We start from the raw sequence: 20378 nt of genomic DNA, 5'->3' as shown, positions 1-20378 counted from the left end.
AGCATTGCACAGGTCTCTGTATGTTTTTGAAAAACATTAGTTTTCCACAGTAAAAGGTTATTACACAGTATTTTTTCAGTTTTCACAAGAAAATATGCAGTTTATAAAAATAGTAAAATGTGTAAAATGTAATCTACTGACAGAAAATAAGAAACACTTTATTGTCCATAACTTTTATGAAAATGTAGTTAAAATCTAAATATATATGTTATGAAAACTGAAATTGCAACAAAGTTATTTTCTTGAGTATCTGTGGCTCAGTGGTAGAGTATTGCGTTAGCAGCGCAAAAGGTTGTGGGTTCAATTCCCAGGGAACAAACACACACACACACACACACACACACACACACACACACACACACCAATGTATAGCCTGAATGCACTAAGTCGCTTTGGATAAAAGCGTCTGCTAAATGTAAATGTAAAGTGTGGTTTGTTGTGTTTATTTGTAGCAGTGCTATATTAGCATAATTTGAACAAGTTTATATTTGTATCATTATTTTCTATATACAGTTTATTTTTTCATTTTAGATTTGCTTATTTTTCAGTTTTTGTATTTTTAGCTGAAATAGGTTCATTTATAAAAAGTTTGTTTTTGATTTTTTGTTTATTGTATACGCACTAAGAAAATGTGCTTATACGGTTTTAGCTTTAGTTTCAGTTAACTAATAACCCTGGTTTATACATCAAATCAATGCAATTATAAAATAAATTATAATAACAACAATTAATTAACTATTAGTAACTAACAAAAAATATTAACTTAACGAATTAAAAAATATAAATACATTTAATTACATCGCAGCCTTTGCAGTTTGATTAATCATACTTAGTCATAACTGAAATTTTGGTTTTATTTCAGTAGCTTATAAACTATTTTCAGTTATAAAGCTCAACTTGACTTAATTTTGTAAATAGAGTAATTAATGATAATGAGGTGTTCCTCTGATTTCAGGTCATTAAGTCATTGGATCTGTGTGTTTTGTGCAGTATGTAACAGTAATGGACAGTCAGGGGTCAGTCGGGTGATCAGGTGTCTTGCTCAGGGTTTATTTTGTGATAACGACCAACTGATTGACACGAGAAACCCAAAACCAAGCAGAGCCATGCAGGCAATAGCTTGTGTGGCAAAACGGTCAGTTATACGTTTAACTGCCATAATTTGACAATATCTGCCCGCAGAATGCCACGACTGACCAATCAGAATCAAGTATTTCAGAGGGTCGTGTAAAATGATCTATTCATTATAAATGACGTGCCAAATTTAAAGCCACTCGCTCGGCAGGGCGGAGACCCAGGAAACATTATATACAGGAAAACCAATTATCTCCAGAGTAAGCGGCTAATTTTGGCCCACACACACACACACGCACACACACACACTCTCTTTGTCTCTCTGAAAAAGCAAACATGTGCATCTAGTTACCATCCGCCTTGATTCTAAACAAAAAACACAAATTACACCACTCATTTAGATAACCGCGAGCTAATGAAAGAACCGGGAAAGTTGTGTGTGTGTGTGTAAGTGCACACACTCCTCGCAGGAGGTCCCATAAAACAGCTATTTTCAGAAACATGCCACACACGCTCTCCAACACACCCATTACTAAAAACAAGCACAAGTGCTGGTCAAAGCCAAAACACATGAGACACACAGGTTGTGTGTGCTGCATTATAATGTTCCTGGACTTTATGTGTGTATGTTCCCTGTTGACTCGCATCCAAAGAATCCAGATTGAACAAAACAATGGCGCCGTTTAATGCCGCTTACGCCCCAGAAACAGCTCTGATGGGCGTCTGACGGATAGGTATGTGCAAGACGTGATTCGAGGGTGTGGAGAGACCGGAGCTGCTGAGAAATCAGGCTTTAATGCAGAAAACAGGATTTCCGAAAGCACAACTGGAGCCGTCTTTCTGATACACTGTCCCTGTTAGCAGAGGATTCACGTCCTCAAACACCACAGACACGCTATTCTAGATTACAAATATCTCAAATACTTGCTATGATTGCTGTAATTGTAATTTAATTAGTGTTAACTGGCATTCCATGGCTGTGTTGCACTAATTTTAGAAAGGATGCAATACCTGCAACAGTGAGCAAAAACAGTGACCAAATGGTTATTTTGTGAATGAGTGATGTTAATCAATGGGTCTGCGCAGCAGCGGCGCCGTCTTAAAAATTTAATTCAATTAATTACATTTAGATTAGTGAGCAAGCTAGTACATAAAAGATTATGAAAGCATTTTCTTCTTTGGTATGCACATTTGAATCATTCACAATAAGACCATGAACATACTGAAGTATTAAAGAACTTGTATTGACTATAAAGCATCAGGATTTTTTTTTTCTTTTTTATTATTATAATACATATTATATGGTTTTATATATATATATATATATATATATATATATATATATATATATATATATATATATATATATATATATATATATATATATATATATATATATATATATATATATAATATTAAAATAATTACTTAAATTGTAATGTTAAATTAAATTAAATTAATATTTAAAATTATATTATTTTATTAAATTATATATATATATATATATATATATATATATATATATATATATATATAAATGTGTATGTATATATATATAAATGTGTATATATATAAATGTGTGTCTATATATATATATATATATTACGGTGCATGTACATACAGTAAATATTTATTTTATATAGCAAATTATATAGATGAATTACATGTATTCAAATCAAATTATATTTAAAAATAATATAATATTTGAAATATACATTTATTTGAAATTATTATTTTTATCTTAATCGTCATTTTTGAGCAATTTAATGTGTATTTGCTGAATAAAACTCTTTATTATTATTATTATTATTATTATTAAATCTTACAGACTCGAACTTTTGAACGGTTCCTACTTTTAAATTCAGTTTGTTTATAAGGAGTAACCCCTGAAAATGTACCATATTCATCATCTTTCTGCAGATTTGCAGGGAACGATAAACTGAAACTCAGACAGCAGTGTCACAGGAAAGTGAGGTGACGTGTTCGTCTGCACATTTCTGCTCGACTCACTCTGTTAGCGGTCACAGCGAAGTACTGCAGGTTCTGCAGGAAGCCGATGTCCGCAGGGATGCTGGTCAGGTTGTTGTGGCTGAGGTCCAGGTAACGCAGCTTCCTGCAGAAGAAGAGCTGGGCGGGAATCTTCTCGATCTTGTTCCTGTTCAGGTAGAGGCGCTCCAGGTTGGTGAGGGTGCCGATCTGGATGGGGATGTAGGCGATCTGGTTGTACCAGAGCTTGAGGCACACCAGTCTGTGGAGATGCTGGAAGCTGATGATCTCCTCGATGGTCTTCAAGTTGTTGTCTTTCAGATCGATCTCCTGCAGACAGAAGTTGATGTGCATGTCAGAATAAGTGACCAGAACATGTTCGAGCATGAAAATACCTGTGGTAAGATGCCAAGCATTTAGAAATGTACAGCATTTATACAACACAGCAAGTTTAAGACACTTAATAATCTGGTTTCACATGCATGTGCATTGCAATTTAGGGGTGTAACGCTACATGTATTCCGGTCTTTCAGTTCGATACACATGTACCGAACAAATAATTTAATTGTTTCAAGAAATTTAGACAATAAATGCCATTTTAGTGCTCTCTGATGTGGCTTTCAGTTGCGTTATTTCATGAAATTATAGACTAGGCTATATACTCATATTTTACTTGCCCTGTTAGTGAGGTCTTAATCACTTAATGTAATTTTAAATAAAACTTTTCCGAAACAAGTTATGACAACAACAGTGTAAATTATTATATTTCGACAACAAACACAAATGGTATCATTTAAGAGTAAAACAATTATAATTTATAAACTGCACCGAGTGCAATTAACATCTTTGCAAACAATATTGTTTATTTGATTATTGATAATCATAGTTAAAAATTAATAGCATTCATACATTTGCATTTAGGCTCTTTGTGGTAGATATTGTTTACATTTTATTTTATAAGGTAGATAAAAAAACTAATTATAATTGAATTTATTTAAATACATTTGTTCAGTAAAACATTGTTTAATGAAACAATTTTTAAAAATACATTTTTTGTTCCCTTTTTTTAACCTCCTGCTATAACAAAGAGTGACGTTAAGACCGAGGTACGAACTGAAACGTCATGTTTGTGTACCGTTATACACTAGGGCTGTCAAAATGACTGAAAAACTACATTTTATACTTAAATATTACCAAAATTTGAATTCTATTTCAATTGAAAAGGCATAATTATTTATAATTGGGAAAAAAAGCATTTGGCTTCTCTCCTGAGGAAGTCACATCGAGCAAAATATTATACACGTTTCTTCAAAGCGTAATAAAATAACACAAATCTCTTTGTAAATAAAAGTGCATAATGTTTAAAATAATGTTTATAAACCATATATAATTAATGAAGTTGCTTAAACAATTAGTAAAAAAAAAAAACAGCATCATGCATGCATGTATAGTTTAATACAAAGCACTGAAAACCAATCAAAAAGTAGGCTACTTTCTTCATTAAAAAAAAAAAAAGATGAAGTGGCATGGAGAAACCTGCCATAAAGTCGACGCAGACCTAAAATTTGAATGCAATGTTTTTGCATTCAAATGTGGATTTGTATTTAAATTTTTTCGATAAATATATAAAATTCCAAAAAAAAATTGACAGCCCCTATTGCAAATTAATGCATCTTTTAAAATGACAACACAAAAAGGCCCAAATACTACCTAATTTTATGATGCAGAGTTAAAAAAATTCAAACTAAACTTTCCATAATGTATGGAAATTGCATTATGGCACAAGCATAGGTTATTGTGCTGCTAGATGAAGGATGACCTGTAGATTGTGCAGACTGAATATGGAGTGTGGGATCCGTTCTAGATCACAGCGCAGCAGCTCCAGCTCCGTCAGGTTCACCATCTTCTTCAGACTGTTCAGAACCATCAGTTTGGTGCCTTCGTTATTGATGGAGAGCTTCTGCAAGTGAACGCCAACATCTGTCACCACCTGCAAGGGGAAGAAGATGGGCTGGGATCTTTATTTGGTCCTAAAGGAGTTATAAAACACAATTCTGTGTGAATATATTCAGCTTTTAGATTAAAAACAGCACCAAAGGTAAGAACATTAGGATGATTATTAGAATTAGAATATTTAACAACAACAAGCATAACACACCTGCATAAATACAAAAGCTGTATTTACTATAGTTAAATATTGCAGATTATCTCTGAAGGAAAGAACTATTTATTATATGTAATATAAATAATATACATACACACACACACACACACACATACATACATATACACATATATACACACACACTATTTTTATATATCTATATTAACTTTAGATAATCTTATATTTCATTTAATTATATAAATTAATCCAATTCTGACATAGTTATATAATTACATAAATTATATCTTGTGTACAATATCTTATTACAAATATTATAAAAATACTTATATATATATATATATATATATATATATATATATATATATATATATATATATATATATATATATATATATATATATATATATATAGATATATATACACTATTATTAAATGTTCATTACAATTTTTAATATAAATATTTTAAGCTCTACAATTATATAAATGAAATTTTTTGCATACATTATTTTATTATAAAAATTTTAAAAATTATGTATATATTATATCATGATTAAATTGTTAATAAAATTTTGGATACACTATTTAAGTGTCATTGTTACAGTGTAATTAATTATAAATTTAAGTATGGATTAATATCATTAAAATTAATGTATTTTCTATAATATACATAATATTATAAATATTATTTTTAACAAAAAATAAAATGATTACTTTATTAAAAAAAAAAAACCATTTAACTTATATACATATATTATTTGTATATTTAAACAACTTTTTTTTTTTTTGTGCATGATTTCAATTTTACAATTTTTTTGTCTTCATAATAATGTGCACCAAACACAACAAACTAGGACCATGTAAAAATAATGCAAATCATTTAGACACCATGCCTTTCTGATTGCACTGATGAATCTGAGAGTGCTCTCATCTCACCTGAGGCAGTTTAGTGAGGTTGCTCTTCAGCCGCAGGACCTTGAGTCTCTTGAGCTCCCGCAGGCCGTCGATCACGATGAAGCGGTTGTTATCTGCGCTGAGGTTTCCGGTCAGATGAAGCTCGCCGAGGTTCTTGAGGCTGTATATCCACAGAGGGATCTCCTTAATGTCTGTGAACTTTATGTGTAGTGATTTGAGGTTCTCGCGGAGGAAAGCCAGAGCAGGAGCCTCGATTCTGGCCGGCGTGTGGTAAAGCCACATCTCCTTCAGGTTACACAGCTGTGCGATTATGGGCGGGATCGTAACATCAGGGATCAGCTCCAATTTCAGCACCTTTTCAGGAAACACAGAATACATTTACCTGCAGTTAAAGCAACCGGTGGTGTGCTGTTGCTCTTTTTTTGACCAATAGCACAAGAGGATATTAGTCCAGAAATTTGATTATTTTTGCAAATCCATTTGGTGACATCAGTGGCACAGAAATCACACACACTTTGCCTTTAAGAATAAAAAACCTGAAGAAAAATAAAAAAGCAAGCCATGTGTGAGGAAACAGCTCCAACTTCCTCCTAAGCAGCTGTGAAAAGTTAAACGTGATCTCACAGAGTCATCTAAACGCACGCAAGCGGTTACTTAAGAGGAAGCTCAATTGGAATCATGCTTTGGGGAAGAAACTGAACTATGACTGCCAAATTTATTTGAATAAATAATTGAAAATAATTATATTTTAAATTACTTAAATTATTCAGGGCAAGTTTCAAGTTTTCGCTGAGGTCACCACTTGCGACTATGCCTATGTTATTAAGTTATCACTTGTACACGTAATGCCTTTCTTCCTGATTGTTTTGCAATGACATCTTTTATGTTTGCATATTAAACTGAGACGAAGTGCATCAAAGTTTTAGTGGAAAAAAAATAGTTTCAAACAGTCTATGGTGTGATCTGTTAATGCATGGACTTCATTATTTGTGAATAATATTTATTATTCACTTTTGTGTTTTTGTTACTTTTTAATGAACAAAGTATCCGCTTTAAAATTATTCCAAGTTTATAACGAAATGCAAACAATAAATACAGTTTTGGCGCTCTTTAATGCGGCAGGTGCGATCGCGATTTAGCGCCTCATTACAAGCAGCACGTGAACCGATCATACCTTACTCTTTACTACTAGAGCACATAATCAATTAACATCCTAGGTTAACATCCATACTGAACTCCTCAAAATGACAATAAAAATGTAAAAATGTTTAAAAATATAGTATTATTATTTTAAAAGATTTAATTTGTTTCCTTGTTTTAGGGCTGTGTAATATTTGGTGATTATATCAATATGACTATAAAATAATAACAATGATGTTTTGTCATTTAAATAAATGTATTAATTAAAACAATAACAATTATATGCTATCATTATTTTTTTTTTACTAAATATAAATAATTAACAAAATTAGAAAAATTATTCACGTTCTAAATTATGGTAAATTGGTTAAATTACAATACTATTATTTATAGCAGTCTTTATTTCTTCATTTCACAATGTTAAACCATCAAGCTTTTATTTTGTATTTTTTTATTTATTTTTTATTTTACTTTTTACTTTGTTGGAAAGCTGCAGAGTTGTTTTCTTTTTCAGTGAAACGTAAAAGACAACATTAACCAAACCGCTTCGATTGCAGTTGTCTTACATTGTATTTTGCGTCAGAGATGTTCGGGAACCTAAACAGATTTGGGGTGGAGTACCCCTTTAAGCAGGTCTTGAGCAGGCCTATAAGCACGACCTGAAACATTTGTCTCGTAAATATGGATATTTTTCTTATAAAAACACATGGATTCACTACAGGAGACCTTCATTCACCTCCCGGATGTGAGGCATGTTTAATTATGGATGGATGCGCTTTATTCGACTACTTTTGGACGGTTGAACAAAAACACCCCTTTACTCCCATTCTAACACGAAGAGTTGGGATCATTTTCAATATAACTCTGATTGGATTTGTCTGAAAGAAGAAAGTCATATACACCTAAGATGCATTGAGGGCGAGTAAAACATGGGCTCATTTAAATTTTGGGGTGAACTAACCCTTTAAATACGCATTCGTTAGGAGTTTAAACATCAACATGTGACCCTGGACCACAAAACATAAGTCATAAGGGTCACTTTTTGGAAATTGGCATTTATACAATCAACTATTGATGTATGGTTTGTTAGGAGGACAATTTTGGCTAAGATGCAACTATTTGAATATCTGGAATCTGAGCGTGTAAAATAAAAAAAGTTTTAAAGTTATTTTAAAGTCCAAATTAAGTTCTTAGCGATGCATATTACTAATAAAAAATTAAGTTGTGATATATTTACAGTAAGAAATTGATAAAATATCTTCATGGAACATGATCTTTACTTAATATCCTAATGATTTTTGGCACAAAACAAAAATGGATAGTTTTGACCCATACAATGCATTTTTGACTATTGCTACAATTTTGGTTTTGTGCTCCAGGGTCACAGATACACACGCTGACGCACACAAAGCCACACACCTCCAGCTCGACCAGGTCAAACACTGTGTCCGGGATCCCGCTCAGCATGAAGAGGTGCAGCTCCAGCTTCTCCTGAGAGTTTTTGGTTATCCTCTGTCTGAGTTTCTCCAGAGTCCATTCGTTATTCAGGTTCAGCTGTCGCAGTTTGTTCTCGCTGACCTCCGACAGGAAGACGGCGAAGCGCTTGGAGTACAGCGGGTCGTACTGATCGATCATGTGCAGCATGAAGGCGAAGTCGTTCTTGACGTCGGGGATGTCGCTGTAGCTGCTCTCCTCGCGGATGGACTCGAAGGAGTAGCGCTTTAGCGAGCGGCTGATGATCCAGTAGAGCGTGTACATGCAGATGAGGCCGTAGACCACCACCAGGCTGATGTAGAAGCAGGCCAGGATCTTGAAGAGCGTGGCCAGAGGATGTGCGCAGTGATACGTGCGATAACCGGTCAGCCGCTCGATGTCCACGGTGCACGGCACGCTGAACTTGATGTGGTGGACGTAGTACATGGTGTAGCAGATGATGATCAGGAACTGGATGACTTTGATGATGATCTGGCGGATGTAAAGACGGTGAACGATGTCGCCCTCCTCCACGTGGATCCGGAACTTCTTCACCTGAAAAGAGAGACGGATGAGACGAGACAATGTATTCAGGATATTTGGGCTCCGTTCCAAAACCTTGCAGACTACCTCCTTGTCCACTACCTACATAGACAGCATCTTCCAAGGCACCCTAATTGAAATTTTAACAGTGTTACACAAAATTAAATATATATTTTTAATATCTATCAATGACTATGTTTTATTTAGTAGTGATGATATAAATATATACATATTAATATTTAACATTATGTTTAATAATAATAAATAGTTTTTAGCATTGGATTAAATAACCATATTTTATTTATTAGCATATGAAGTGAGCAAAAATGTATAAACATTTATTAATTATATTAATATGCATTTTTATGTAATCTTTTTTTAACTTGTTTTAGAATTGGACAACATTTATATTTTATTTATTAATATATTAAGTAATCATTACTGTATAAAAATATGTATTGAATATAAAGTAATAAATAAATATACATTATTAGATAATATATTATTTATTATTGTATTAAGTAAATGTGTTTGCGTTATTAATACTTTTCAGTATAGGCTAAATAACCATATTTTATTTATTAGTATATGAAGTGAGCAAAAATATATAAACAATTATTAAATACATTAATATATGCATTTTTTTTAAATATAATTTTCACAAAAAAATTGGCATTGGACAAAACTATATTACTATAATTTATTAATATATTAAGTAAGCATTAGTGTATAAAAATATTTATTGAATATATAGTAATATATAAATTGTATTATGTATTATTAGATAATATATTATTATTGTATTAAGTAATTGTGTTTGTGTTATTAATACTTTTTCAGTATAGGCTAAATACTATACTGATAAACAAAATATAGGAAATACTAATATAAAATATTTTAATTTATAAATGTAATAATAGTTATCGATAATTTTCTGCATTAGCTAAAATACTGAAATACAAGGTGTAAAAACTAAATATATATATTAATATATAAATATTTATGTAATAATATTTATCAATAATTTTCTGAATTGGCTGTTATAACTATTTTATAGGTTAAATGAATTACGTACAATTATAAATAAGTATAACTTCTAAATGCAGTTTATTAAATATATGTTATCAAAAATGTGATAATATTTATCAATACTTTTTAGCACTGGCTGAAATAAACAATTTATTTATTAGCATATGAAGTAAATATATAAGTAAATTTTAAAGATATCTATTACATTTTTGTATAAATATTGACATAATATTATTTATAAAAATCTCAGTATTGGTTGAAATCGGTATTTTTATTTATTAGTAGATGAAGTATTAAATGTATAAATCGCAATGCGAATCTGTGGTTGCAATCTACGAATACATGCTGCCTTTAATTTAACCAAAAAGGCATTTTGGAGGAATACATTTTTAAAAAGGTGCACCTACATTGCCTTGAAACGCTCACTACAGAGGGAGCTCACTAGGTTTTAGAACGCAGCGCTGTACACTAGACGTCCCGCTTGTGACTTGTGAGCTCCTCTTAAATAAATCATACACACACACACCTTCTCAAACAGCGCTTTGGCCTGCTCTCCTTCCTTCTTATCCAGGACGCCCGTCTCCGAACGGTCCACGATGCCCTGCTCGATGCGGGACTTGGTCCTCTGCAGCATGGGAACGCTTGCCTCCACATCCTGGTCACTCACAGAGGAGGCTTTCTTATCCATCGAGCCGTTCATCTTCCCCGTCGGCTTGGGGTCGCTCTCCTCCACCACGGTCTCAGAAAGCGCCCGAGTCGTCCACGGCGAGTCGAAACACTTCAGCAGGATCGACACGAAATGCTCCAGCTTCGAACTGGTCCGCGGAAACTTAAACCAGAAGTTACTACAAGCTAGAAAGATGAGCGTGTGCAGCAGCACCAGATACGGGAAGTACTTTGCGAACCAGTGCAGCTTGTTCTCGTAACACACGGCGTCCACGTAGTTGTACTGGTGTCTGTCGAGGTCGTACTGGATGCCCTTGGGCTCGGCGTTGAGCGGCACGCTGACGTTGAGTTGTTCGCAGGTCTGGTTGACGACCCATTTGCATGGCAGGCAGATCATTTTGTCCTGCGTGACCTGCAGCGTGCCGCCGAACACCGCGATCATCAGCATGACGATGGAGATGTAGTCGGAGAACACGTCCCACCATGGTTTCAGAATCCGATACGCCGGCTGTGTATCAGCAAAGTATCGCAACTCAGTGATGGGAATCATGACGGTTTACCTGAGAAACAGAGAGAAACAGGAAATGACCAACTGGAAGTGACAGGCCAATAATCAATCAAATGTTCACGTCATTAATATTTAGCGTAAGGTAACTTCTAAGCCTTTCATATCATTCTCAATCTTTTACAAATAGTAATATCCACCAAAAAAAAAAAAATACATATATAAATAAATAAATATTTTGCTTAAGTAGGGTCATTTCTATGCCTTTCACACCATTCTCAACACTCTGCAAAATAAACAAACAAAAAATATATATTAAGCATAAAGTAATGATTCTAAACATTCTAAAGCAAAAGGTCTATCTAAAAATAAAAAAATTAAAATATTTCGCAAAAGGTAATTTTTTTTACAAAAATAGATTAAATGTTTTGAATTAGTTAATTTTTAAGTGTTTTTATTAGGGATGTAACAATTCACTCAACTCACGATTCAATAAAAAAAAATTTTGTCTTCAGTTTTGTGAAACTATACATTAAAATATCTACATGAAACAGAATAAGACGCAGATTCACTCTCTGCCAGCAGGTGGCGCTTAAAGCGTTTCCTTGGTTTCCCCTGTAAACAAAGCAGCTGAACTTTAATATGCATTATAGAGAGGCAAGACGAAAAGAAAAAATACCATCTGAACTTTTTTAAAGACAGTAAGTTCCCCTCAAACATTGAATTAATATACTGTATTTTTCGGACTATAAGTTGCACCTAAGTATAAGTCGCATCAGTCCAAAAATACGTCACGATGAGGAAAAAAAAACCATAAGTCGCATTGGACTAGAAGTCGCATTTATTTAGTACCAAGAGAAAACGTTACCATATACAGCCGCGAGAGGTTATGTTTTCTCTTCGTTAATTTCCCTCAGTTCATGTCAAATTAATTTTGATAAGTCGCACCTGACTATAAGTCGCAGGACAAGCCAAACTATGAAAAAAAAGTGCAACTTATAGTCCGGAAAATACAGTAGACTCCTACCCCTAAATGAATAGCGATTGCATCTCAACCCATTTGAATCGTCACAGATTTCAATCGGCTCACGGTTAAATCGTTACATCCCTAGTTTGTATGATTCTCAACCCTTTGCCAATGGTAATTTCTAAAATAAAATAAAATAAACAGATAGATAGATAGATATAAATATTATTGATATCAGATCATTCTTAATCTTCTGTAAAAAAGATAGTTCCCGTCTAAAAAATAAAACATAAATAATAAATTGTATAAATATAACAAATAAATAAACTAAACGAATACATTAATTTCCAAGTCTCTCATTTCATAATTAAACATTTTGCGAAAGCTAATTGCTACCTAAAAATTAATGAATTAATTTAATTCCATAACAGCCTTCCATTCAATTCTCATCCTTTTGCAAAAGATTATTTTTGCAAATAAACAAGACGATTTCTAAACCTTTTCGTCAACTTCAGTCTAATCATTATTCATAATGATTCATAATTTATTATCAGAAATTATAATTTCTACCTGTAAATAAAATTAAAAAAATATATATATTTTGCATATAAACAAAAGCATTTTTGCATTGTGAGTGTGACATTATTTTCACAACTATCATAACAAAACCCTTAAAGACAAAAACTGTTCCCCTTCAAATAACATTCACTGTTAAATTGTTCACGGAAAGACGTATACAAAAATCTACTGAAATCTTTTAACTCTAATGACCTTTAACTGTGTTGTGTCAGCTGTCACTTTCTTTTCACAAACATATCTTTCTCATACAGTAGCTGTGTGTCAGAGCTCAGATGATGGACACAGGAAGCAGCTGGAATGAGTCAACAAACCATCCTCAGCTGTGCGTTTACAGGAATACAGTTACAGAGGACAACACACACACACACGTCCCACAAAATCAAAGCTGTGCCTAATTTTAGCAGGCATTTTCAAGACATGTATGATGCATGTGCACACACACAGTTATGTGGTTAAATCCAGCAGAGTGCTTGACTTTATAAAGGCCGTTTATGACTAGTTGGGACTGATGTTTTGAAGGCACAACATCATTAGGGTTGCCAGATTGGAGCTGAGAATTGCAAACAGCTGTTGTGTCCGCTATAAGCCAAAGATAGAGTACGTCCCAAATCAGATCTTCCTGAAAACAGGATGTAATTAAATACGGTTTCTGAAGCGCGCATCTGTTTGAACATTATTCCTCAAAAAGCATAACAACATTGAAAAAGAATGCATGAAATGATTAAAAAGAAAATATGTAAGTAGAATAAGTGTCTCCCATGTGGGTAAATGCACATGCTTTATCATCCAGTATTGGCCAACTCCTTCCTGTTTTCAAAAGTTTGCTTGGTAAGATTTTTTTTTTCCTGTTTGTTTGTTTTTGAAAGAAGTCTCCAAGGCTGCATTTATTTGATCAAAAATACAGTAAAACTGTGAAATATTATTACAATTTAAAACAACTGTTTTCACTTTGAATATATTATAAACTGTAATTTATTCCTGTGATCAAAGTTGTATTTTCAGCATCATTCCTCCAGTCTTCAGAGTCACATGATCCTTCAGAAATCATTCTGACACAATTTTAGTGAACGCACAGATCCATGACTATTCAACCTTTCTTGATGATTGTGCATTAACAGAATGAAAGCTAAAAAAACAAATGTCCTCTGAAAAAAGCCTAGCGTGAGGAACAGACCAAAATGTAAGCTGTAGCTTCAAATATTCTTTTTAAATAATGGCAATTCTATACAAAGGGGGTTGAATAGCAGACAAGTATTGAGAGGTGAAAGGGAAAGAAGAAAGAGCTGATGAGTTTATTAGCTGGGAAAGAGTTACTAGAACACAAGTGAAGAGATGAAGAAAGAGAGCGATGTAATGAGGCATCATTTCCTACCCTCAATCAATCATTCCAGCATTTAGACGAGCACAGACACCAAACAAGCGTCCGTGCAGACCGTGACTCACTACAGATCGAGAACCGCTCCGGCTAACGTCTTTACTTAGAGTCGGAGAGGCTGGGAATTTTCCGTTTGGGATTCAGGAGCTGGAGTGAAAATGCAGAAAAGGCCCCTGCAATTGTTTACGGAGACCTTGTAAAAATTCCACGTTGGGCTGAAATGACTCCAAGTTAAACGATCCCCTCCGTTTCAAAACATCCTCAGCTGGAGTATACGGCATGGTCAAGAGTAGAGGCTTTAAAATATGATATTGTTCTGCTTATTTAGGTAAACGATAAGATAAAGCCATCTGGTGGTATTACACACACACACACACACACACATTTGTATCCGAACCAGCCCCTCTGCTTATGTGGGGCCCTTTTAGGAAGTTATGAGCCAATTAAAATCTGGTTAGAGGTGTGCTGTTATTAAACTAAAAGAGCAGAAAACTCTCGTAAACTCTAATAATTTCTAGAGAATATAAATATCACAGACACTTGAGGGTGAATGCTTTTGACTTGGCCTAGTAAGTGTTATTTTGGTGCTGTTTATATAATAGTATATGATTTATATTTTTAATTTCCGTTACAATTCTTAAGTTTAGAAATTTAGTTGCATGCTTTTGTAATTTTTTGTTACAATGGAAAAACGTATCAATGTTAAATTCAGTTCAAGAGTAGCAATTTTGCACATGCTTTTGTCGTTGTTATTATCATTATTATTAAATATTTATTGTTTAATGGATACGTTTGTAGGTTAAAACAATTTTCAATTTAATTCAAATTTAAATAAAGTATTTTTGTAACATTATTTGTAATTTCTACATAATTATTTTTAATTGTTTTGTTTATGTTTTTCATTTTAATTTACATTTAATTATAGGTTTATTAATTTTGTGGCATGTTTTGTTTAATTTAAATAATTTCAAAAGTAAATGTAAATTTTTTTGCTTCGCTTTTTATTTTAGTCCTTCAACCTAAACTTCAGCTAGTTGTCAAGTAACTATTTTTTCAAATTTTGACTTTGTTTTTCATCAAATCTGAAAAACATGTTGTTGAAACATTTACAGTGCGGTTTACTTTATTTCAGCTTTATTTCTATTAACAATTACAGTTTTTAATAGAAAACTCAGAAAACGTCAGAAACCCTACAGAAAATAATCAACTATAACACCGTATTTACACGAACACCTCCTCATCTCCCAAACACACATTCTGTATGCCCAATATTCACACACTATCAACACAAAGATAAAAACATACTTCACAACTGACCATTCATACTAAAATTCAGCTGTCAAAATATTGGTCAAGCACTATACACTCATGCACAATATTTTATGTTATGTTTAAGACTCACAAGAGCATCTTAGATCAGTGAATATAAAGATAGGTAAATGATGACAGAATTAGTTTTATGACTGAACTATTCCTTAAAATAAAAAACAGATGTCTGAACATGTCCCATGAGTCCACGGGTCTCAGCTGAGAGTCTATTAACAGTTAACAAACACCAACCTTCATACAGAGATACACACAAACCTGTTAAAATTTTTTTAGGCTGCATTAATTAGGTAAACCAGAACCGGGAACACTTCCCATAACACCCGATGTACCATCTACATCTTTAGAAGAATGGCATCTACGCTAATATTAGTCTGTTTCTCTCTTATTCAGAGGTCACCGTAGCCACCGGATCCAGACCAAACTGGCCCCCAACTGAGCCTGGTTTCTCCCAAGGTTTTTTTCTCCATTCTGTCACCGATGGAGTTTCGGTTCCTTGCCGCTGTCGCCTCTGGCTTGCTTGGGGTCACTTCATCTACAGCGATATCATTGACTTGATTGCAAATAAATGCACAGACACTATTTAAACTGAACAGAGATGACATCACTGAATTCAATGATGAACTGCCTTTAATTTTCATTTTGCATTATTGACACACTGTTTTCCTAATGAATGTTGTTCAGTGCTTTGACGCAATGTATTTTGTTTAAAATGCTATATTATATATAATATATATATATATATATATATATATATATATATATATATATATATATATATATATTATATATATATATAATATAGCATATAATATATATATATATATATATATATATATATATATATATATATATATATATATATATATATATATATATATAAAAAAGGGGACTCGACAAACGGCCTCTTTCACAAAGCTGGAAGCACTTGAATAAACTTCAAGAAATTTAAAAGCATCATTTAAACAGATAGTTTCTTCATTCTACAAGTAAACAAGATGCTGTGTGTGGGTGTGTGTGTGTGTGTTGAGGATCAGTTTCTTTCCTTCAGGAGTGTTTGGAGACGTGTTGTATTAACACAATGCCCTTGAGAGTGTTAGTCTCCATCCAGCTCCTCACACTGTCTGCTGATCCAGTCTCGACCAGCGCTGGCCGTCCAGGAGACGTCTGCTCAATCACAGTAACATTTAGCACCACACACACACACACACACACACACACACATTCCCCTCATTCACCGTGTGCTTGCTTGAGATAAAAGCCTCTTTCTTTGAATGTAATTACACTTGACATTTCCTCCAGCATTCTGGATTCCACTAGCTCAGTTCTCTCCCTCATAAATGCACATGAAGTTATAAATACTTTCATAACGTAAGCAGTAGTGACTTCTCTCATAACCTCCAGAAAGCAACGTCATCTCACCGAAAAAAAAGCCTGTCAGCATGAAAACCGGAACAGGCCGAGAGAGAAACTGTATTCTCGGTGCACGTTCCTATTTCTCTGAATCTGAACATTATGTAGAAATAACAGACTGTTAGATTTATGTGCATTATAGTCTGTGCTCCCTTGAGTTATTTGTTATTTTATATTTGGCATAGCCTGCCCAATAGCATGGTGTATTTTTATTTGTTTTGTTAATAAAAATTCAGTTTTATATGTAGGCTAAAGTGAGTTTGACTTTGTATTTTGTTGTTGCATTCAAGGAATTGACGCCGAACTGATGCTAACTCACAGGTGAAAGTAAAAAGCGCATGGCACTTTTGAGCTATTTAAAAGTGAAGGAAAGTGAAAAAAGAGGGAACGCCCCTGCGGTGATACCGGTATTACCAGTGTCCTCACACACCGATTAACCAGTGGGAAGATTTCTGCACCATCACAACCCTAATCTTCATCACTATATAGCAAAGAAACTGCTATAATGAAACATATTGATCAAGATATAGCAAGAAAACTTTCTAGAATAGAACTTCATGATCAATACAGCAAAGAAGCGCTTAGAGCTCTTCTCATGCCATTCTGAAAAAACAACATCATTATTGACAACATCTTCTGACCCGTTGGTTTTTAAGCCTCCGAGTCCCGTGAACTCCAGGTGCATCTCACAAACACACACAAAGGCTCTGTTGTTAAATCCACTCTGTTTAGCTTCCCCAAGGGCATGCTGTCCCCATCTGGACGCAACCCAAACACACAAACGATCGTGCATCATCCCCAAAACCAGCACACTCTGTCCCATCAGCAAAAGAGCTGAACACCACAGAGACACAGAGAGAGACATTAGGTTTTAATGTGTCAAATTGTCTTCGCGGGTTCATGAGAGCAATAGATCTGAATCCTATGGCTGCTCTATGGAAATGCTTTTATAATAAACACTGGCTATTTCTCACCACAATCTTACAGTAGACAGATGGAGGTAAACCACTCAAAACAATTAAACGTGTGCATTTGAGTATTAAACCACACTTTCAGCAGAGCAAAGTGAAATAAAATGCTGTCTTCCAAAAAAATGCTTCCAATTAGCACAGAGAATAATTTGCACTTATCTACTAAGCAAAAGATGCATTTACGATAATGGGGGAAAAAAAACATTAAACTGAGACATTTCCACTGAGAAATGGAATGAAGCAGTTCACTGATCCCAAATGAAACAATGATTCATTCACGAATCAGACATCCCTACTTTTCCCAAAAACACGCCAAGGACAACTAGGGCAGATATCAACATTTTCAGTAAACAATGACTTCTTACAAAAAGCACTGCAAATGCGGTTTATGACATCATACAAGCTATTTTCCAATTATTTAAAAGTATCAGATTTTTACAACACTTGTTTTAGTGAATTCTATACATTTTTATTTTGTTATACAATAAATATATTTTTATTTTACATAATATATTTGATATTAATAGCATATGGCAGCACTATATTTATGTTATTAAATTTATAATATATTTTCTGATTTTGCCATTATGAAATAACTTTTTGTTAGTCTTTGATAATTACCTTATATAACATTACAAAGAGTTGTATATAATTTGACATCATAAAAATGTATACATTATTTAGATTTAATAAAATATTTGTATTTATTATAATTTGTTTAACATTTATTTTATATAAAATATGTATATAGGCAGAGCAACGGAGATCTCAAAAACTGGATCAATCCAATGTGTGAATGAATCATTTTGAGAACAGGTATAAACTGATTCACTAAAAAGATCTGACTCAAAAGAATGATTCATTCACAAATAAGACCACACCAGCTATACCAGTTATGGCCTGTTTTTTTTTTTTTTTTTTTTTATACAAAAAGCTATTGTATGACTTTAGAAGACTTGGAATACAGTGCACAAGAACTCCTTCTATAGATTTCTTCCATGCAAACACACTCGAGCGTGAACAGTTTGTGCATTCGTTCTGTTGTTCGGAAGCATTTAGTGAGTTAATGGGGTCAGAGGTGTGTGGCGTCCCACAGACACGCAGGCTTTGGGTTTTACACACCACACTTGTACTTTTGTTTTAATCACTTTCAATTTGTTTTAATTATTATTATTTTATTTATTTTTTTTACTTATTTTTACACTGTTTTTCTCTGAAGTTTTACCCTCTAGTGCTCCCTTGTGGGTCCTCGGACCCTTAGCCTAAGGGGCCCCTATAATAAAAAAAATACATGAGATGTTTCATTAATCAGATCAGATTCAGTGCTACAACACAGGAACACAACCACAAAAACATAAGAGCATGACATTATAATTCATAGACTAACTTAAGACAGAAAGTTAACGCAATCAAACACAGACGCACACGGTGCTGGGCCTGCAGTGTAATGGGAGGAAATTAAAGCTTGTCTCTTTGGTCTCTTAAAAGCGTCTTGAGATGTCGAACACAGCATAAACACACACTCAACGCCCTGAGAAACACACACATACACACACAACTCACCAGCCTCGTTACTGAGTGGATCTCTGGCTCCTGTGGCGCATAACTGATACATGTCTTTTCCTCTGATCCAGGATCCACAGCGGAGCCTCACACTCCAGCAGACCGAGGAAAGAGTTGAGGAACGCGGATAAACCACGCCCAGGAACTGACGTCAGCTGGCGAAAGCGCAGCTCGTTCTTCTTCGCTTTTTATTTGGCGGTATGCAAACGAAGTACATTACCGCCATCTGCAGAACTGAAGTCGTAAAGTCTACTCAGTGTGTGTATAAAGAAAAAAGCAACAACCCCAAAAACAAATTATTTACTTATTTTTATTAACGCATAGAACAAAAACATACAAAAGCATAAACATACATAACATAACATCAACCACACACAAAAAAAAAGTTTAATAAATCTAAAGAGGGCCATCATCTAAACATAATTACACAAGGAGATCAAATGAAGAGCAAATTCTAGTCCTTATAGCTTTCTTATTAGTAGATACTGAAATTACATTCAAATAGTTTTCCATTTCTTTTAGGAATACAGAGAAGACAGGTTTACAGTTGAAGAATTTGCATTTGCATTGTTTAGGAAAAAAATGTAAATTAATAACAAAACTGATATTTTCGTTTGTGGGGTCGGGGTCATAATATGCAAATATAATGTTTTTCATATGTACTGAGAAGCCTGGCAAAAACTTACACTTTACAAATACACCAATATCATCCCAAAGTTTCTGAGTGTAGT

General features: G+C 33.7%; 1 protein-coding gene across 1 annotated transcript in view; it reads right to left on the bottom strand.

Annotated features, from left to right (window-relative positions):
• The window catches only part of LOC113039017 (volume-regulated anion channel subunit LRRC8A), a 20365-nt gene extending 563 nt beyond the window's left edge, over positions 1–19802 (bottom strand). Inside the window, exons 1-6 of the mRNA XM_026196883.1 lie at positions 19648–19802; positions 10809–11508; positions 8657–9265; positions 6119–6451; positions 4880–5050; positions 3085–3390 (exon numbers count right to left, since the gene is read on the bottom strand). Coding sequence (XP_026052668.1) covers positions 3085–3390; positions 4880–5050; positions 6119–6451; positions 8657–9265; positions 10809–11498 — 2109 coding nt within the window. The 5' untranslated portion in view covers positions 11499–11508; positions 19648–19802. The remainder of the gene's footprint in view (positions 1–3084; positions 3391–4879; positions 5051–6118; positions 6452–8656; positions 9266–10808; positions 11509–19647) is intronic.
• Between the last annotated feature and the right edge of the window lie 576 nt (positions 19803–20378).

The sequence above is a fragment of the Carassius auratus genome, chromosome 21 (genome assembly GCF_003368295.1).
Source record: "Carassius auratus strain Wakin chromosome 21, ASM336829v1, whole genome shotgun sequence".
In the NCBI taxonomy this organism is placed as follows: Eukaryota; Metazoa; Chordata; class Actinopteri; order Cypriniformes; family Cyprinidae; genus Carassius; species Carassius auratus.
Note: the sequence above shows the minus strand (reverse complement) of the source record. Positions and strands in the feature narration are given on the sequence as shown.